The sequence below is a fragment of the Vanderwaltozyma polyspora genome, genomic scaffold (assembly GCF_000150035.1).
Source record: "Vanderwaltozyma polyspora DSM 70294 KpolScaffold1039 genomic scaffold, whole genome shotgun sequence".
Lineage (NCBI taxonomy): Eukaryota > Fungi > Ascomycota > Saccharomycetes > Saccharomycetales > Saccharomycetaceae > Vanderwaltozyma > Vanderwaltozyma polyspora.
This window is the reverse complement of record NW_001834681.1, coordinates 183535-203978: the sequence shown is the minus strand read 5'-3', so window position 1 is coordinate 203978 and position 20444 is coordinate 183535. Positions and strand designations below refer to the sequence as shown.

The following is a 20444-nucleotide window of genomic DNA, read 5'->3' as shown; positions in this document are numbered from 1 at the left end:
CCCCACCCTTAAAAGGAGACACCTCATAAATCCTCAACCAACGTTTCTTGGTTGGAAAATAACCCTTTGAGAGAAAAAGAGTCTTCGCCCAATTCTCCTTTAATTCATTTTGCAAGGTGTGTGCCTCCAGTTTCATTTGGGTAGTCAAAAGAACCCTAAATCCGGGTCAAGGTCAAGAACAATCTCCCATTAACCTAATCCCCGGGGGCGGCATTTGTTCCCCCTAATAAGAAAATTGCCTTCCAATCTAGGCCAAGGTTCCACCATTTTGGTTTGCCGTGTATTTAGTGGCCAAATCCAATTCCAAGCTCCAGATTAAATATCCTTCTGTTTCAAAGGCATAAAGTAATATACCGACGCCTAAATCCATTAATTAGCTAATCTAACTAACATTCCTTAAAAAAGTATGATATTGCAAAAGTTTAATAATGCTTTTTAGGTCAAATGTTTAAATCGCAAATGCTTGCCCAACTTTTTGAAAAATTCAGTACACCTCCCTTTCGTCTCCAATCATTCCACGCATTATGCAATCTCATCATCAAAGTTACATTTAGGGCAATTCCTTGATTATAAAGCTAACATAGTTGTGTGTATTGTAATTTAAATACTTTGCTTCCTCACTCAACCCTCATAATTCCGAAATGCTTAAAGGCTTCGAAACTGAATCTCTTCAAACCGTAGTTACGCCATTTCCTCAGAAACGTATGTATTCTAGAAATTTATTTCCTTGAAACAAAATACATATTATCAAGTAATAAATAGTTTGTTAGTTAGTCTCCAGAAGTTTCCAAGCATTGTCAAGAAACCAAAAGAGATAACACCTGGCTCTTCCTACAACCTCCATTAGCAATAATAAGAAATGCAAGGAATAGATCAAATATCATCGTTTGTCGTTATTGTCTAGATAATATAATAAAAAAAAATCACTTGATGATGTCTTCAGTAGTATGTGTGTTTACTCATTTGCAATTTTTTATCAATCTCGCTGTGCTGAGCCTCAGCAACATCTTGAAATTTACTGCTTGTTGGAGATACGTCTGAGGTATTGCTGAATATTTCTTCTTTTCACTTCGACCCCTTTATATTTCTCATGATGTAAGCCCTACGTTATCATTCGAAATGTACTATTTTTCGAATTAAGGTATGGCACTTTTAGTATGCTTACTGTTGGGAGAAACAGTAGTAAGTAGCAGTGATTTCTTTTTAACGACAACATTTGAAATAAGTTTAATTCGAAATTAAGGTAGCTGAATGTTAGCTATGCTTCTGCTGATAATTTTGTCAATGACAATTCGAATTCCTTCTTGCATAAAAGCACTTCTTCTCTTAAAGTTCAACAAATTGGGATAAAAAGATCGTAGTAAGATCAGCTATTCTCATTCAACTGGTTTCTTAGTTATCGAGGTATTCCAAATTAATTTGATAAATTTAGATCATGATATCCAATATTTCAATTTTCCATTCTTGTTTATATAAATATGCGTTATTATTATTATTATTATTATACTTAGAGCTCTTGAATGTTTAAATTTAAAAAAGATTGTAAGTGTATATATACATCCCTGTTATAGCGATTTGTGATATAATTGACTTTGCAAATACAAGCGGTAGTATCATAATAATATCCAATTACAACCAAAAATGTCTATCGTTCCACAATTGAAGGAAGAATTAAGAAAGGTTGGTACCGGTTATGGTATGATGAGTTTGACTTGGAAGGCTGAACCAGTCCCTGAATCTCAAGCTCAAGATGCTATGTTGAAGGCCATTCAGTTGGCTAAGGCTAACGGTTCAAAGGCTTTCTTTAACGTTGCTGAGTTTTATGGTCCTGACTTTATCAACTTGGTTTATGTTAAGAATTTCTTTACCAAGTATCCTGAATTAAGAAAGGATGTAATTGTCAGTTGTAAAGGTAGTTTTGATGTCCAAAAATTTGTACCATTAGGTAAAGCTGATGATGTCAGAAGAAGTGTTGAAAACTGTGTCAGTGCAATGGGTGGTTTCATTGATATTTTTGAAGTAGCTAGAATTGACACTTCTATTATCCCACCAGGACAAGATTACCCATATGAAACCTTTGAAACATTAGCTGAAATGGTTGAAAATGGTGCAATTGGTGGTATCTCTTTATCTGAAGTAGATGAAAAACAAATTAGAGCTATTGCTAAAGATTGGATTAAGTATTTGACTTGTGTTGAAGTGGAATTATCTTTATTCAGTCCACAAATTTTGTCTAATGGTGTTGCCAAAGCTTGTAGCGATCTAGGCTTAGTTATCATCTGTTACTCCCCATTAGGTAGAGGTTTATTGACCGGAAAATTTACTTCCACAAGTGATATTCCTGCAGGTGACTTCAGATTGGCTTTGAAAAGATTCCAAGGTGACGCCATGAAGCAAAACTTGTTGCTAACTCAATTCTTGGCCTCTGAAATTGTAGCAAAGAGAGATGCTGCTCACCCAATTAATTTGCCACAAGTTGCTTTAGGCTGGATTAAACACTGGAATAAGGAAAAAGAGTTCTCTGGTGCTAAGTTTATTCCAATTCCAAGTGGTTCTTCTGCTGAGAGAGTTACCGAAAACTTTGATGAATCAAGAAGTCAATTGACTGATGAAGAATTCAAGAAGATTTCTGATTTCTTGAAGGATTTCACCACTGTCGGTGATAGATACGAAACTGCCTAATTGGTAATATAAACTAAATTAAATATTGTAAATAACATGGAATTAACTCCTGATTATATAACATTTAGTTCGCAATGAAACATATGAATACCGTTTTAAGCACTTTCCTTATAGGAGTCTGATCTTATCGGCTTAATTAATTAAAAGCCTGCTTCATATTGTCAGGTATCAATTATAGATTTGACTTCGACCTTAAGTGTATAACTGTAAAGAACTGGCCTTGTAAAGAGGTAACCAAACTTTATATGTAGTATTTACTGTCATACTTGGAGTTTTATCACGTGATACATCATAACACACGTACGTTGATAATTGATGAATATCATGAAATATTATAATATGTAAAGAGGACATGGATAGGATTAATAGTAAAGGATAGTATGTTAAAAGAAGAAAAAATTGGTTTAACAAGGGTGTATTCCAGTGCTTCAAGAGTGTTATTTAGTGCTCATAGAAATAGACTATCAAGAGATTTGTAGTTTTCTTTTGTCTGTTTAGTTCCTGGAAAGGTGGATAATAGAACTTGGATAAAGAAAAAAGAAAAATATTGAAGCTAAAAGTCCAACTGAAATGTCCCAATATATCGGTAAGACTATATCATTGATCTCTATTACTGACAACAGATATGTTGGTTTGTTAGAAGAAATCGATTCTGAAAAGGGTACTGTAACTTTAAGAGATGTTCGTTGTTTTGGTACTGAAGGCCGTAAAAATTGGGGTCCTGAAGAAATATATCCAAATCCTAAAGTTTACAATTCAGTTAAATTTAATGGTAATGAAGTTAAAGATTTAAATATTTTGGATGCAAAGCTAGAAGATGTTCAACCAGTTATGCCACCAACTGCTCCAAATGCACAAACTTCACAACCTGCTCAACCAGCAGTAGCTGCTCCTCAAGTCCCTGCCGCTATGGCAGGTTATGGTGTTTATCAACCAAGTGAAGAATCTCAAGCTACTCCGTCAGTTGGTCAAGCCTCCGAAGAAAGACCAAAGGCAGCTGCCAACAACGACTCAAAACAATACCAAAATCAAAACCAACATCAACATCAACATCAACATCAACACCAACACCAACACCAACACCAATATCAAAATCAAAGACGTCAGCAAAGACCCCCACAAAAGATAGAAATCCCAAAAGAAGACTTCGATTTCCAATCAAACAATGCCAAATTTACTAAAGAAGGTGTCGAGGTTCCTGTTGAAGCTGCTGCTGAAGAATTGACTAATGAAAATGAAAATAGTGAAGAAACACAAGAGGCATTTTACAACAAGAAGTCATCATTTTTTGATTCCATCTCTACATCAACCGAAACTAATACTAATATGACATGGACTGAAGAAAAGGAAATGAATTTAGACACCTTTGGTCAAATGTCAGCCAGACCAAGATTCAATTCTAACAGAGGTAACTTCAGAGGCCGTGGTAGAGGCCGTGGAAGAGGAGGTCGTGGTCGTGGCCGTGGTCGTGGTAGAGGTGGTTATAACAATAACCGCGATAACTATAACCAAAGCGGCTCTAATAACTATAATGAAAACTACGGTAGCTATAGAAGTAATGTCGAGTTCTAAAATAGAAGACTGAAAAGTTCATTTCTTGTATTGAAATGGTTCATTTTTTCATTTAAACTAAATAATATTGTATAATTAGTTATGCATCTTAAAATTTTACATCGTGTGGATAACATTTATTTTTTCTACCATCAGCGATGGTGCTTCTTCCCTTATCTCTTTGCATTGATTTCCTCATATCAAAAGCATCTTTATCATCATTTACCTTTTTTAATGTATTTGGATATCCATCTTCACTTGAATTATAGTAACCTATCACCCTTCTATATACACTATATCCTAACTTTTCATAAAGCATAATTGCTAAATCGTTGTTACATTTGACAAACAAATCGATAAAATTAACATTATGAGGATTAGAATCAGTTATAGCCTCTAAAGAGTTACAAAGTCTTGAAGCTAAAGATATTCTACGAAATTCAGATGCTACAGTAACGGCAGTAATATGTGTATGCCATTCATGCGCCTTACCTTCAGTCTTGGCCATCATGTAGCCTGATATGTTATTATTGTTTACTTGGGAGTCAATTGTTGTCTCGAGACTCTTAAAGAATAAATCAGGCCATAATATTAGATACTCCATATAAAATTCTACAGGGAAGTTCTCTGTTAAAATATCGAGATTGATATTATCCAGTTTGAAAAGATCTGTTGCCTCAAAAGGCTGTATTGTACTCATAATTCTATAAATGTGTGCACTTTGGAATACTCTATCCAAACTTTATTTAGTACTTCGTCTATGTATAGAAATGTTTTGAATCATTCATCCTTTTATAGCATGTGTATTATTGATATATACATCTATTTATCTATCTACTAATAATTTTTCACTTTCGAAACAGCGAAAAATATATTGAAAACCTTAAAATGACGTAAATTCATATTTAATAATGTCTAGCATTATACAGTATCTAAATAGTACAAGTTCGTTTGTTTATTTGCCATTGCAGCTATTACATAATTCAATTCAGGTGCAACTTCCAAAGTTTTCACCCTTTGCTCCTTATATTTATCTTGATCTTTTATTAAATTCCAAGATTCACCATTTCTAACATCCATTGCAAAAATACCATTATCTGTGCCGATTATTATTCCCTTCTTCTGAGGTAAGTATTTCATAATAGGTTGTGAATATGAATTTTGGGCAACTTCTGTGGCCATATTCAAAATTACTTTATCGTAAAATGTTTTACCTGAATCAATACCTTTGAGATCATCAAATTTATCAAGTGGAACTGTGGCTAATAAAAGTCTCATATATGGAGTATGAGATGTAGCGACACTTATCATAGTATTTTCTGTCAATATCGTATCACCTAGTTCTGTCGATATTGTATTTAATATCAATACATCTCTAATGTTAAATGCATGTGAGGTGAATTGTGCATCATTTAATGCAATTTGATAAAGTAACGATACACTAAAATTATCAAATGTATAGCATAAAATATGGGTATATTCCGATCTTGTAATGAATATCAAAGGAATTAAAGTATGTTCATCATATTTCAAATGAGATACGTTTATACTCGTTACTTGTGAAGATAATTTGCATTCATTTAACAGTTTAAATTGGAATATTTCATTTACTTTACTTAAGACATGAATTTTAAGGGAGTTATCTAGACCACAAGATATGACAAACCATGAATTACCAATGTCTTTGTAATTATTAATTATTTTTAAATGTGATATCATTCTCATATGAAGTTTATTGTTCTGGCATTCTAAAGATTTGAAATCATTACTAGTATAAAGATAGAAGGTACCATCTATTGAACAAGTATACAATAATCTATCATTATCGATAGAACCACATAATTTTGATATGCTTGGTCTTTCACTAATCAACTCACCAATTTTAGTTAAGTTCTCATCATATATTATAACTTCTTTATCCGAAGTAGATAGCATTAATTGCTTGGTAATATGACAATATTTGGAGTGTATGATTAAACTTGAAGGACAATTTGTCAAGGGAGAAAAATTGAACTGCAATTCAGCATGTTCCCATGAAGGTAAAATTTCCTTCAATGAATCAGATAGTTTAGGCATACTATCATTCAAATTTAAATCATTAAATTTATTTGAAATTAAATGTTCATTATAGTGAAATCTATCTTGAACCAAGTGACGCAATGATTCCTCGCCCATAACTAAATCATTACAAGAATCTACCAAGTTCACAGATAACTCTGCATCCTTAATAAAATCATTCAGAGTTGTATGATAACCTTGATCTTTTAAATATTTGGCAACAAGAACCTTAACGTATCGGTCGATATCTGACATTACAGGTAACTTATAAAACTAGGAACAATCTTCAATATCCAGCCAGTTGGACACTAAAAATGGAATATATATATATGAATGTAGCACACTTCACAATTACTAGCTGTATTGCTTATATATCAAGTGTATTGCTCTTCTCAATCCTATCCTCCTCACTTATTAACATATACGTAAACTTTACTCAAGATTTCTATAGCAAAGATGTAATTTCGAATGATCTAAAGCCCTTGAAAAGATTACAAATTAACCATTTCGAAGTTTTAGATGACTGTTAAGAATCACAACATCCGTACATCAACATCCACCATCCATACACCATTGAAATACAAACTGGAAGTGTATGGCGCGTGATCTGGTTCATGATATCGAATGGAGCGAGTAGAATCAAATCAAAAATTACTAAGAAACCTACCGATGTGTTCTGCTTCTGAGTCCGATTCTGAATCCAAAGAACAGTTTCTGAAAAGGAAAGTTTCATTGAGCTCGTTTCTCCGTTGAACTAGGAATAGATGGCTCATTAATTGTTATGTCCCCATTCCCACCCAGGCAGATACTCTTCACTTTAGTTTTATCCGTCTCTGGCAGACTCTGGCAGTCCGCCGGTGTGCTAGTCTCTCGCCAGAAAGAAAATGTTTAGTCTCTTCCAGCTAGGCAGGCAGACAGAGAAGCAGACAGGACCACCAGTTTATGCTTAGGCTGAGCTAGACCAAGGTCCTTGACGCAAACAATTTCCAATAATTTTTCACTTTGTCTTAGTAAAGAGCTAAGCAGTAATTCAAGCTAGAGATCGATAGCATTGGAAAAATTGTAGTCGTTGCAATTAGACCAGCCCAAGTGATGGCTAGTAGTAGTAAGGTGAAAGTTAGTATAGTATCTATTGATTGGATTTCGAATTATAGAGTGGTTCATTCAGTTTACCACCAATCTATTATCCATCGATCAAAGATGAACTAACTAACATATTGTTATGTACTAAGTGAAATTGGGAAATTATAGAGGCAAGTTTTCGTTGTCTGTCCAGTGTTGATACTGCAATTTAGCTGATAATTGTATTAGGTTTATTGTAGTGAAAAAAAATTACCAGTTATTGATAGTTTGGCTTATATATAAAAACTATTAATCGTGTACCTGTTTAGTTATTTGGTAATATTTAAAGATAACCAAGAACAAATATCATTAACCAAAAATGGGTAAGGGTAAGCCAAGAGGTTTGAATTCCGCAAGAAAGTTGCGTATCCACAGAAGAAACAAGTATGTTATTGCATTTAATAGGATTACAGAGGATTTGGGGATATTTTAAATGATCTTTTATCGAAGTTGTTCCATGATTTGGATTAGTAGGATAAATAATTGGACATTTTTCATATATCAAAGTGGGAAACTGAAAGGTGGGAGTTTCAGTGATTAAAGAAACATAAAGGAGAGGACACATTTACCAGATATTAGGCACCATTTTAAAGAACTGAACAAGGACATGGGTTGAATAAAGATTCAAAATTTGACTATACGAACTGGAATTGCTAATTTGGATCGATGCAGACAGAGGGAGGAGGAAATGAAAACATGAAATTTGAAGTGTATATATAAACATTCAAGGACCAGAGCATTCAAGATTAGATTAAATAGATACAAATCAAGAGAAATTAAACCCGGTGCTATTTAAAATATGAAACTACATGATAATAAAGATATCTCTCTACCTTTTTTCACCAAGTACATTCTTTTTTTACTAACAATTTCATCATCATCTTTATGATTTATTTTATTACAGTCGTTGGGCCGAAAAGACCTACAAGAAGAGATTATTGGGTACTGCTTTCAAATCTTCTCCATTCGGTGGTTCTTCTCACGCTAAAGGTATCGTTTTAGAAAAGATTGGTATCGAATCTAAACAACCAAACTCTGCTATCAGAAAGTGTGTCAGAGTTCAATTGATCAAGAACGGTAAGAAGGTTACTGCTTTCGTTCCAAACGATGGTTGTTTGAACTTCGTCGATGAAAATGACGAAGTCTTGTTAGCTGGTTTCGGTAACAAAGGTAAGGCTAAGGGTGATATTCCAGGTGTCAGATTCAAGGTCGTTAAGGTCTCTGGTGTCTCTTTATTAGCTTTGTGGAAGGAAAAGAAGGAAAAGCCAAGATCCTAATCGGTTTATTATTTACAATTGGTTTTTTCCCATTTTATATATATATATAAACTGTAATTTTTCAAAAAATATACTGAAAAATTAATGTCACAAGTATTATAATATATCAAATATTTTATTTGTCTTTAATTTCATAAAGTAAAGAAATACACAATATTATTAATTATTAACAATTTTAATTTGAATTCCTTTTTCATTAGATTTTTATTCATATATATATATAAATTATTAAACTAAAATATTTTTACACATAAAACTATTTTTATTTAGCTTTCTTGGACTTATTCAACCTGGAGGTCAATCTCTTATACATCTCACTATTATTTAAAGTGGATCCGACACCTGTAGATCTTGCATTAGTTGATACCATGCCAACGTTACTAACAGGAGCAAATTTATAATCGGTGGTGGTTTGAGCTGGTGCAGCAGCCCTACCTCTTCTAGCAGCGGCTTGCTCATATAGACTTTGGGCTGAGGATCCCTTAGATTTCTTAGCTGTACTGCCATCATCTGACTTCTTCTTCTTTCTGTTCTTCGCAGAATCTAATGCAGCCTTCTTTCTAAATCTTTCAGCATCGAATTCCAATTGCATGATTCTTTTATCTCTATAATTATCAGATGCGCCAATGATTGGTCTTGTCCATTCAGCTATAAGTCTTTCCGCTAATCTAGCTAATTGAGGTTCCACACGTTTGGATTTAGTATAGAAGATGAGCACTCTACCTAAACCACTTTCTTTTAAATGTTCAGTCTTTATCGGTAATTTATCTAATGCAGAAAATAATGATTTTTGAATCTCAAATGATGGCAATGATCCATCTGGCAATGGTTCCAACCAAATTCTAACACTTTGTAATAAATTATTATCTAAAATGGTGTCCGCCAAATTAGCCTTTGACAAGACATCAATAACCTTAGGTAATAATTTGACTTTTTGCATAGCAAATAAAGCCTTGTCGTTGGTTTCGATTCTCTTGTTTAAAGTTTCAATATCTAATTGAGCTGCAACGTTCATTTCATCCTTTAATCGTAATATTTTTTCATCTAAATATTGCTCTAAATCATCTTCATCTTTTCTAGTTCTTCTAACTTTTGGCTTCTTCAACAAACGATCTAATTTCTCTTCCAATTCTCTACGACTTCTAGTCGATGAATCTAACTCTATTTCACCATCTGCGGATGGTGGTAAAGTTTTAATATTGTCAAGAGTATTGTTAACAACCCCAACAGCGTTATCTTCATTATCTGAATCAGAAGCTTCAATATGTTTACGTTTTCTTTCAAGATGCCCATCTACATCTTGCTCGTCTCTAATCCCATCTTCAAAATCATCACCTCCATTTAAAACTTCACTGCTCTCATCCTTATCACCAGAAGAAGATGTATCCACTGCTGCTACTGCTGCTGCTGCTACTGCCACCACATCTCCTCCTTCTTGAGGAGGTACCTCAGCATTAACACCATTTTCAAGCATATCACTAACCCCTTGAGTATCCATAACGTCTCTACCAATAGATCAGATATCCTTAGTTCCCTTCAACTTTTAAAAAATATACAAATCACGAACTCTCTGTTAAAAACAACACCAACCAACCTTTTATTTAAACATCCATTTCTATCTTAAACCTCTGGTTCTCTTGATATCAAAATTTCAAACTACTTCGAAAAACTTTCCTTATGCCGGTGAATTTGTCAATATAATAAATAATTTCAACAATCTGAAAACAGAGGAGATATTTAAAGATTGTAAGTTTTAAGTTAACTTGATTGTTTGATGGTTTGGAGTTGATTAGTCTTATTTGTTAGATAAGTAGTTATCTAGAAGTATAGAGTTAATATACGTTAATATTTGAAATGTTTGGACTACCACAAGGAGAACCTTCTGCTGAAGAAAAGAAGCAACATCAAGATCAAACTAATGCTACTGTAAGAAACGCTGCTTACGCAGCTATCTTTTTATGGGTTTCTCCTATGGTTTGGCATTTTGTTCAGAAGCAATGGAAATAGATAGGATGTCATATCTTTGTTTCTTCTGATTTGATCCTTCTATAATCATTGGTATCTTTTTATATATATTGAACATACACTCTCGACCTGTAGATTAGGTGAGGCAAAGAAAGAGTGAATAAAGAAGGTTCCTAGTTTTTTACAAGTATTTTTATATAGTAAATAGGTTCTAGTATATCTCTGTATTGATATTTAATGCTACAATGATTCATGTAAATAAATGAAAATAAAATTCTGATTTCATGTTTTAACTCTAGTTTAATCAAGTAATATAAAATTTCAAAATTTAGTAGTCACTAACTAGAATTTACTTACCAAGATAGATTAATGCTAATTGTATAGAAACCAGGTACCTATTTAACGTCTGTTGAGTATGTCAAAATTAATACATAAAATACAACAACTTCACCAAGTCTTTTAACCGAAGATGGAATAGAATACCCTAGACGATCTGATTTAGGTGAACATTTTATAATTCACTTACTGATGTGACAAATTAAGTAGATTTGGAAGATTAGTTTAGTCAAGTTAAACTCTAAATGGGGTTCAACCTAATTGCGTTTCAGAGAAATAACTTTGAAAGAGTTTAGCCATATTTGAAGTACTTAGAATATTATACCATGAACAATTTTATATAATCTATGAAAATTATTTCGGCTCTGATAGTGAATGTCTTGAAGTAGCAAATATTATACTGACTCATAGTGACAATAATATCTTCCATATGATATAGACACACTTGAACAACTTGATGATATGTGAGGAAAAAATAATAATTTCATAACTATTTGTCACTGGTGCCATATAATTATCTTCAATTTACCACTATTTTGCTAAAAAGAAGATATCTATAATGACACTTAGCAAGATTACGCCAATTTGATATCAAGACAACTTGAACTTCATGCTCCACTTACTCAACCTAAGTCTCGAGGTCTGTATAACTTATGAAGTGACACCACAGCTTACTTGAATGAAGCCAACCTAAAAGGTAAGACCATTAAAAATATCTAATATCATTATCAAATTTACACACCTAATTAAGTAACATTTGACAAGTTGTCCACAAGTCATATCGTACTATCATCTACAAGAAAGATCTGAAGAGGTGACCTAGTGTCAGAAACCTAATCATAATTTCGAAATTGCGTATATTATTATTTCCAGATTTAGTTTAATTTAATTTCGATGAGATACCCTCTGTAGTTATTCTTGTAGTTGCAGTTGTAGTTGTAGTTGTAGTTGTAGTTGTAGTTGTCGATGTTGTTGTTGTAGTAGTTATTTTGCTTCTTTACCTCACATTTACTTGTTCTTGCAATATCAATACTGCATTTAGTTAATTCCGACGGTGAACTAATTTGCGTTTCTTTTTATGGAATGGTTGTGTGAAGCATTATTGTCTTTTTTCCCGACGGAGAATTGGAGAAAAGAAAAAAACATCTCTTTATTCACAAAATATGGACATAAATTTTTCACCTCATCGACTATATAAAGAAAATGAAAAATTTCAATGAGATGAGATTGAACAATTTTAAAAGTAGATTATATCTTTTATTATTGATCTTTTTTTTTCTAAATGGTCCATTTCTGATTCTTGTAATAGAAAATCAGTGATCACTTGTCATAATTCATTAGTTTTTGTTCATTTTCATAGCAAAATTAATCAATTGACTAAAAAATAACGATAGTACTTAGTATAATATATAATGTCTACTGAGCCATTCAAGAACGTTTCTTTAATTGCACAAAGCAACCAATTATTGGGTTTGTACACTATAATCAGAGATAAAAATACATCTAGACCAGATTTTATTTTTTACTCTGACAGAATTATCAGATTATTGGTTGAAGAAGGTCTAAATCATTTGCCAGTTAAGGAAACAATCGTTGAAACTGAGACTAATGAAAAGTTTGACGGTGTTTCCTTCATGGGTAAGATCTGTGGTGTTTCAATTGTCAGAGCCGGTGAATCAATGGAACAAGGTCTAAGAGACTGTTGCAGATCAGTCCGTATTGGTAAGATTTTGATTCAAAGAGATGAAGAAACTGCCTTACCAAAATTATTCTATGAAAAGTTACCTGATGACATTTCAGAAAGATATGTCTTCTTGTTGGATCCAATGTTGGCAACCGGTGGTAGTGCTATCATGGCTACCGATGTGTTGATCAAACGTGGTGTCAAGCCAGAAAGAATATTCTTCCTAAATTTGATCTGTAGCAAAGAAGGTATTGACAAATATCACGCAGCTTTCCCAGATGTCAGAATTGTTACTGGTGCTGTTGATAAAGGTTTGGACGAAAACAAATACCTAATTCCAGGTTTAGGTGACTTCGGTGATAGATACTACTGTATTTAAGCCAACTTTGTACTAAAGTAAATTCATTAGCATTACTGTGTAGTTGATATATATATATTTAAATATTTTTTTACATTGTTTTAATCATAATAAGCATTTTTAGCATTTCTCTATAAACAGCGTACGTTTTATGTATTCGTTATTTTTTTTATATTTTATCAATAAAAGAATTATTTCACAGTGTATGGCAGGTTCAATTTCTTAGCTAAACATTTATTTCTCCCTCAATAATTTTTATTTCACCAATATTTTTTATAGAAGGTCAATATATGATTATTTGATACTTTAAATTATAATCAATTTACCCAAGTTATTGAATTTCAACTATTCTTCCGAGTTTAACTAAGGCAATATTTACTTTAACTTACCTATTATTTAGATCAATAAGTCCCTAAATGATCAATTTTTCTTTCTGTCACCAGAGGAAAGATCAAGAAGTGAAAGATATCAGAATTAAAAAAAGTCAAAAAACAAAGAATCAAAATTTACAGCCCATATCCAAGGAACTATTATGGTTGTGTTAGAGGAACTTGAAAACCTGTATTAGTTTTTGAAATACATACAAGGATAAGCCAAAATATGTAATTTTATTTTATTAATAAGAAAGTTGAAAATTCTTCTTATCAAGATAGACCAACAATCTGTTTGACTTAAAATAAATCTAAGGTTTCAATTGCCATAAAAATTTTAAACTAAGATTTCTTCACAGTATTCTTAAATATAATATTAAGTAATAGGGGATTAGTGCTTTATGATACAAGGTCCAAAAAAAAAAAATGAATTGTGGGATTCTAATTTAAAATATAAATTCGATTCAAGAGATCAAACCCAGAAATATTGATACAAATTAACCGCGTTCATTAACTACTTGAATTCTAATTTCTGTTGCAATAAAATAACCCTGTTTCAAATAATTTGGGGCATGTCAGTAAATTATACCAGTCCAATGTACTTATTAAATACGTACCAATAGTAGACTTGATTAATTTAACAAATTTTAATAGAATACATTAATAAAATTTTCTAATTAGAAGATATTTGAAGGACAACTTCATGTGCTTTATAAACCAATATCCCACCCGATGAGGAGAAGAATTGGAAGATACAATGACGCTGCTAATAAAATTAATCTTATAGTTCGAATATAAAACTAAAACACTGTTTGTATTCAAATAAAACTTTCTGTATATTGACTATCTTATATTGGTACATACTTGTTATTCTACTTAATTTTCAATTAAAATACTACTTATGGTTATCTTATTAGAGTTTGTCAAAATGTTTCAAATTGTTCTCCGAAGATTTCGCTGCAACCTCACAATGGGACATGTAAACTTCCTAAAAAGGTAATTACATGGCATGAATCGTATTGTAACAATAATAGAATAGTATATCATTTAATTGTTCAATCTTGATAACTATTGTTTCAATTTATAAGTTCATGTAACTTTTAATCAAGATAATATGCTGTTTCAAATGTAATTGGATCATAACCTCATTTTTGGCATGATATTATTTTTTAAGAGTTGATAGTTATTGGTTCATGACACTGGGCATCACAATAAGCCAAATGAAACATAAATTAAATTCTTATAGTTTGTAATAAAACTAACGATTATATTTGAAGTAACATTATGATTTGTATTTTTCAAAAGTATATAAACAGGACATATTTCAAGATTAAGAACATTCGATAACTTATTCCTTATTCTAATTATAATTTATAATAATAAAAAACCATCATCCAAACAATCAAAACTTCAATCTAATAACAATCCAATCAAAAATGCAATCAACTACTTACGCCGCTCAAAAGAACTCTTCTGAAAAGAAAGATAACTATATTGTTAAGGGCTGGTTCTGGGATCCAGAATGTGTTATTGTCTAATCACAGTGACATTCACTGGTATTTACTTTTTTCTGCTATATGAATAGTTATTATCCCATTAGTAATAACGAGTTTATAGTTCTTTTTTATTCTTTTTCACTTTTTAGAAACAGTTACTTCAGGAATGTTTGAATTAGTCGACTTTAAGGTTCACATTCTCTTTATACAATAATATATATATATAATTTAATAAATCTCGAGTTTTAAACAAAGATTATATTTCTTAATAATTAAAATGAAATGATCAAAATTGAGTAAAGATACCGTTATGCCAAATAATGATGTCAATTTACTGTTATTGTTCAGCGGCTTCACTAAATCGATCATTGGTGAAATTGAATCAATATTTTTTGACGGAGCGCCGGTGAGAGCTATTCTTAAAGTAAGATAAAATGCAAGATAAAAGTAGATTTAAATCTGAATATGCGTCTATAAGCTAAATAAGACCTTTACTAAAAGTGTAAACCAGTAATATTTTAAAATTTATTTTCTTCGATCCTGTCTTGTAATATTTCATCCTAATGTTTCATATTTTGCAATTAGTCTAGTTAAATGACACGTTTTGGATTGTAATTGCACTACTAAATAATTACATGAATAAAAATATAATATAAGAAAAATCGATGCCAATATTTTACCCAATTAGATGGTACTAAATCAATTAAAGGTTTATTTTAGGAAATATTATGAACCATAGACTCCTCACTTTGAGACGAAATGTTTCATAAAACCTAACTTTAAATTAAGATCAAGAACACCCCAAAAGTAGTAAAGTTGTTTCATAAATTCATGTAATATCTATTTCAGGCAATTACATGAATCAAATATTAAAGATTTTACAACTGTGCAAAACTGATCATATAGGTATTGAAGGCTAAGAGACTTTATTAATATTTTAAAAGTATATAAACAGGTAATATTTCAAGATTAAGAATATTTGATAACTTATTCTAATTATAATTTATAATAATAAAAAACCATCATCCAAACAATCAAAACTTCAATCTAACAATAATCCAACCAAAAATGCAATCAACTACTTACGCCGCTCAAAAGAACTCTTCTGAAAAGAAAGATAACTACATTGTTAAGGGCTGGTTCTGGGATCCAGAATGTGTTATTGCTTAAAAGAACTCGATTGAAGTTAATAACAATACCCAAATTTTAACTCCTAACTATCCATAATTGAAGTATTGGTCTCCCATTTTTAATCCAATTTTCTATTATTTTTAATTTCAGTTCTTTTTTTATCCTTTATTTAGACATTATTTTTTATAACTATATACCTTTTTTACCTTTTTAATATATCGCGATATTCATTAAAGTCATTTAGTATTTTATTTCATTTTTATTTTAACTGTAACAAATTGTTATGAAAAATTTGTTTGTCATGACAATAAGTAGCCCCAAATCTACATTTGTCTTTTAAAAGTACATAATTAGCTTAATTTTCTTGTCGATTGTTCAATTCCAATGTTGAATCTATATCTGGTTTAGTATCTGAAAAAGAAACGAAAACTAAATGAATTTTCATGTCTTTGAATATGCTACAGGTATATAATACCCAGATACTCAGAACCCATTGTTCTTGGGGTCAGCTTCCCATTAATTTCATTATATTTTATTTTTGTTTACTGTTTCATATTGTACCTCATATTTTTATTATTATGTTTAAGTTTCAGCATGTAAATTTCCTAATTCGGTAATTACATGGCAGTCATTGATACCGTCGCTTGTACGGTCGCTACCAAAAATAAACAAAGATTCCAAACAGTAGTCATTGAGAAGTTCACATGTTAATGAAGTAATTTAATGGTTGTGTGGATCATGTTTCAAAAGTAATGGGGTCATAGTAATATTTCTAATATTTGTCAATAATATAATATTATTGTTTCAAAACAAGTCACCTCAATAACATTGTGAAGTTGAGGAACAGCATTTAGACGCCTTTGGGAAACGAAAAGAGCCAATAAAAATGTTACAATGTCCCATGTAACTACCAAATTAGGTAGTTACATAGTAATATTTTGTAGTTTCTACCTATAGCTGTGTATTATGGATCTAAAAAAAATTGTTTTTGAGTTGTCACTTCTTTGAGAATAATAACGTCTTGATTTAAAAAAAGCAAAAAACAAAAAGTATATAAACAGGTAATATTTCAAGATTAAGAACATTTGATAACTTATTCTAATTATAATTTATAATAATAAAAAACCATCATCCAAACAATCAAAACTTCAATCTAATAACAATCCAATCAAAAATGCAATCAACTACTTACGCCGCTCAAAAGAACTCCTCTGAAAAGAAAGATAACTACATTGTTAAGGGCTGGTTCTGGGATCCAGAATGTGTTATTGTTTAAATAACACAAACATAAGAACTTTTAATTCGATTCTACAGTAGAATTTACTATTTTACATCATTATAATTTATGTTCGTTCGTTTCTGTTATTGAATAACACCAAACCTTTTTCTGATCTAAAATACCTATACATTCATTTCAAAATATATACAAATAAATTTACATATCAATTCCCAAAATACAAATACCATATATATAACATATATTATTTATTTTAAAGCATATATTTAAATTATTAAAAATCATAATTTTATGTCTTTTTTAATTCGCTTTACTATGTACAACAAGTATTAAAATGTTCAATAGGAAACCTATAAAAATGACAGTTCAAGAAATCAAACTTTGATTAAAAATGACTTTTATTAATGTGTTATTTTATAGAACTAAATTCTTTTATATTTGATTGTAGAAACAATACAGATCTACTAATGTATGTGAATATTTGAATATATAAATGTGAATGAGATAATGAAGGACAATAAATAAGGAATATTAAAACTTGTGTGAATTATGCAATTATCTTTTTTTTGTAGGACTTTTTTCCGAAATAAGGCTTTAACTCTGAATAACCAACAACAAATGACTGCAAATAGTGATTCTTAATTTTTCTTTTTTCTGAGCTTGTTACATTTGTATGATTATCTTCTGCATTTTCGAAATTTTGTACACTGGCATCATCACCATAATATATTGGTGAGAAATTTCTTTCATTTTTTTGTAAATCAGTAACTTTACAGATGGCTTTTCCAACCCATTTGGTATCATCTGTCAAACTTTTCACACATCTTAAAGTGTCTCTGATATAACGATGTCTTGGTATGGCTCGTATTAGAGGGTTCCATTTTTTATCACATGAGTCGTTATCCAAAAATGAAAGCGCACTTGTAACTGAAAGCGCACGATTACGGTAACCACTGACAACATCGCTGCTGAGAGATTCTGTACCACTTAACATCGACCTGTCATCAAGAGAAAGATTTCTTGACATGCCTGTAGATGAAATGTTTACCGGAACAGAAACAGGATCTATAAATGAACCATTGTTTTCAGCAATATACTGCAAATGGTGGGTACCTTCAGTTTCGGTAGATGTTGGTTTCCTTATACAGTCCTTTGGAACTGAGCCGGTGCTGCTTGTTACGGATATTATCGAATGCCTTGGTCCATGTAAACTGTTCGTTGCAGAATTTCTTCTTGGGGCAGGTGGATTATATGTTGGAAAGGAATACGTATCCAAAGACAGATCCAAATTTTCATATAATGGCGCATCGAAATGTGATCTTGGTATTTCAGTATGGGAGTTTACTGTAACTTTATTCATCAAAGATCTTTGTGGGCTATTCTGGATTTGAACACCAGTATCAGAAAGATCTGACCCCTGTCTAAAACGAGCAGTTTGTGGGAAAGAATTCACTTCTAAATCACTAGGGGTAGTGTCTGGGATAACATTTATCTCAACGGTGTCTCTTTTCCTAAATGATTTTGGTTTGGCAGATGGTACAGTTCCTTCGGAAGATGAGTTACTTGTTGTTTTGAAAAGAGTTTTCAACTTTGACTTTAAACTGGGTTGTTGTTGGGGGGTATGTAGATGATCAATTGACATTCTACGTTGTGATGAGTCTGTGGAGACAAACGAAACTGGAATGGAATTGTCATACATTTGATTGGAAAGATACGATCTTGAGTTTGTTGAATTTATACTTGTGATTGTATTTGCACGTGATCTTTGTGGTAAAGAGGAATACATATCCGAATGTGATGACACCGTGCTGTATCTTCTAGACATCATTAACGAGTCATCCGAAATTGGAATATCATGACTATTTATGGAAGGATTATTTAGTGTATCTGTCGTATTAGCCGAGCTGTTGGCTGTATTAACAGTGGCTGAAGTTGAAGAAACACTTTCTGTTCTTGAACGTCTTGGTACAACTCTATAATCTGGCATTTCTCTGTCGTATAGGTCTAGTGAAATACCGATACCAATTTGTAAATACATTATCCAATCAATGACATCATCAATATGAGGGAAGTTTATCAGTATTTGCTCACCTTCTAATCTTAGACGTAAACCGCTAAACATAAATGGCATATCTGTCGGTATTCCTAAAACCCCATACTGTAGGGAATAACTTTTATAAAGGTATTCATATTTTAAATACCTTGGTTTATGCAAAGTGACTTCATTGCAAATATGATCTTGGTCACGTTTGTTAAAATGATATGTATAGTTACCTGTTTTTGAGCTTGATCCAAATCCAAAGACATTCCATGGTTTCGAACCTGCGTTACGGTCTCTGCAAGGGGTCACACTACTTTCACCTTTGCCTTCTGCACCACCATCGGCATTACAATAACCACTTATACCCGAGTATAACTCTTCATGTATATAATAAAAATTTAATTGAGTTGAATTCAATTCTAAAATGTAATTACGCCAAACAGGAGTTGGATTGCGCTCATATGGTGAGCTCCATTCTTCTTTTAAAGAAACAACCGTGACTTTATCAAGAGCTGGTTCATATGGAGGAGGTAACTGATTGGGAAGGCAAGGTTCTAGATGTTCATAAATTGGGAAACGTACCAAAGTGTTTGGATTCACGTCACGATATGAAGGACAGGAAACTGGTTTGGGTTCCAAATACAACATAATATCGGTGACCTCAGGATCATGTTGAAATTCTTTTTGAGATGCAAATAGAGAAGGTTGGTGAAATGTTTGTTGAAAATGTAAAGCAGGCGACACTTCACCATCGTTAACAGTACTAGGTGTGTAAGCACCTAAATCTTCTTCAGGAGTTACCAACCTTGAGAGAGCTGGGTTTGTATAGACGTAGCTGCTATCATCATTTATAGCTGTGATCGTTGAGAAGGAACTGTTGATATTATTATTTTTGGATTCATCCACACTTGAAGCGGCACTGGAAGATGCTGATTGAATGCTTAATAGTTTAGTATGATTATGGTCTGTTGTCACCAATGGTTCATTAAACATTAAACTTGTACTCATGATGAAAAATGTGTGTGTATATTGAATATTATGATAACTTTATTTTTTTAATATGCTAGAGTGGAGGCTATGAATGTTTGAATGAAATTATATATATATTTTGTTATTGGACTGAGAGACACTTTAC

The 20444-nt window shown here is 31.9% G+C and overlaps 12 protein-coding genes across 12 annotated transcripts; 8 read left to right on the top strand and 4 right to left on the bottom strand.

The window, feature by feature from the left end:
- Window positions 1-1641: 1641 nt before the first annotated feature.
- On the top strand, window positions 1642-2682 carry Kpol_1039p78 (pyridoxine 4-dehydrogenase; the record flags this gene model as incomplete). Its single annotated transcript, XM_001646137.1, has 1 exon — window positions 1642-2682. The coding sequence occupies one exon, from the start codon at window positions 1642-1644 to the stop codon at window positions 2680-2682; it is 1041 nt and encodes a 346-aa protein (XP_001646187.1).
- Window positions 2683-3252: 570 nt separating this feature from the next.
- On the top strand, window positions 3253-4254 carry SCD6 (Scd6p; the record flags this gene model as incomplete). Its single annotated transcript, XM_001646136.1, has 1 exon — window positions 3253-4254. One exon carries the CDS (start codon window positions 3253-3255, stop codon window positions 4252-4254), a length of 1002 nt encoding a protein of 333 aa, XP_001646186.1.
- Window positions 4255-4342: 88 nt separating this feature from the next.
- Window positions 4343-4933, bottom strand: NAT3 (peptide alpha-N-acetyltransferase complex B subunit NAT3; the record flags this gene model as incomplete). The annotated part of the gene is made up of 1 exon (XM_001646135.1): window positions 4343-4933. The coding sequence occupies one exon, from the start codon at window positions 4931-4933 to the stop codon at window positions 4343-4345; it is 591 nt and encodes a 196-aa protein (XP_001646185.1).
- Window positions 4934-5154: 221 nt separating this feature from the next.
- On the bottom strand, window positions 5155-6546 carry Kpol_1039p75 (uncharacterized protein; the record flags this gene model as incomplete). The annotated part of the gene is made up of 1 exon (XM_001646134.1): window positions 5155-6546. One exon carries the CDS (start codon window positions 6544-6546, stop codon window positions 5155-5157), a length of 1392 nt encoding a protein of 463 aa, XP_001646184.1.
- A 1186-nt stretch (window positions 6547-7732) lies between these two features.
- RPS23B (40S ribosomal protein uS12) lies at window positions 7733-8690 on the top strand (the record flags this gene model as incomplete). Its single annotated transcript, XM_001646133.1, has 2 exons — window positions 7733-7797; window positions 8318-8690. 2 exons carry the CDS (start codon window positions 7733-7735, stop codon window positions 8688-8690), a joined length of 438 nt encoding a protein of 145 aa, XP_001646183.1.
- A 262-nt stretch (window positions 8691-8952) lies between these two features.
- Window positions 8953-10188, bottom strand: SPN1 (transcription factor SPN1; the record flags this gene model as incomplete). The annotated part of the gene is made up of 1 exon (XM_001646132.1): window positions 8953-10188. One exon carries the CDS (start codon window positions 10186-10188, stop codon window positions 8953-8955), a length of 1236 nt encoding a protein of 411 aa, XP_001646182.1.
- Window positions 10189-10544: 356 nt separating this feature from the next.
- On the top strand, window positions 10545-10697 carry TOM5 (Tom5p; the record flags this gene model as incomplete). Its single annotated transcript, XM_001646131.1, has 1 exon — window positions 10545-10697. The coding sequence occupies one exon, from the start codon at window positions 10545-10547 to the stop codon at window positions 10695-10697; it is 153 nt and encodes a 50-aa protein (XP_001646181.1).
- A 1706-nt stretch (window positions 10698-12403) lies between these two features.
- On the top strand, window positions 12404-13054 carry FUR1 (uracil phosphoribosyltransferase; the record flags this gene model as incomplete). The annotated part of the gene is made up of 1 exon (XM_001646130.1): window positions 12404-13054. One exon carries the CDS (start codon window positions 12404-12406, stop codon window positions 13052-13054), a length of 651 nt encoding a protein of 216 aa, XP_001646180.1.
- Window positions 13055-14840: 1786 nt separating this feature from the next.
- On the top strand, window positions 14841-14942 carry Kpol_1039p70b (uncharacterized protein; the record flags this gene model as incomplete). Its single annotated transcript, XM_001646129.1, has 1 exon — window positions 14841-14942. One exon carries the CDS (start codon window positions 14841-14843, stop codon window positions 14940-14942), a length of 102 nt encoding a protein of 33 aa, XP_001646179.1.
- Window positions 14943-15968: 1026 nt separating this feature from the next.
- On the top strand, window positions 15969-16070 carry Kpol_1039p70a (uncharacterized protein; the record flags this gene model as incomplete). The annotated part of the gene is made up of 1 exon (XM_001646128.1): window positions 15969-16070. One exon carries the CDS (start codon window positions 15969-15971, stop codon window positions 16068-16070), a length of 102 nt encoding a protein of 33 aa, XP_001646178.1.
- Window positions 16071-17205: 1135 nt separating this feature from the next.
- On the top strand, window positions 17206-17307 carry Kpol_1039p70 (uncharacterized protein; the record flags this gene model as incomplete). Its single annotated transcript, XM_001646127.1, has 1 exon — window positions 17206-17307. One exon carries the CDS (start codon window positions 17206-17208, stop codon window positions 17305-17307), a length of 102 nt encoding a protein of 33 aa, XP_001646177.1.
- Window positions 17308-17815: 508 nt separating this feature from the next.
- Kpol_1039p69 (uncharacterized protein) lies at window positions 17816-20317 on the bottom strand (the record flags this gene model as incomplete). The annotated part of the gene is made up of 1 exon (XM_001646126.1): window positions 17816-20317. One exon carries the CDS (start codon window positions 20315-20317, stop codon window positions 17816-17818), a length of 2502 nt encoding a protein of 833 aa, XP_001646176.1.
- Between the last annotated feature and the right edge of the window lie 127 nt (window positions 20318-20444).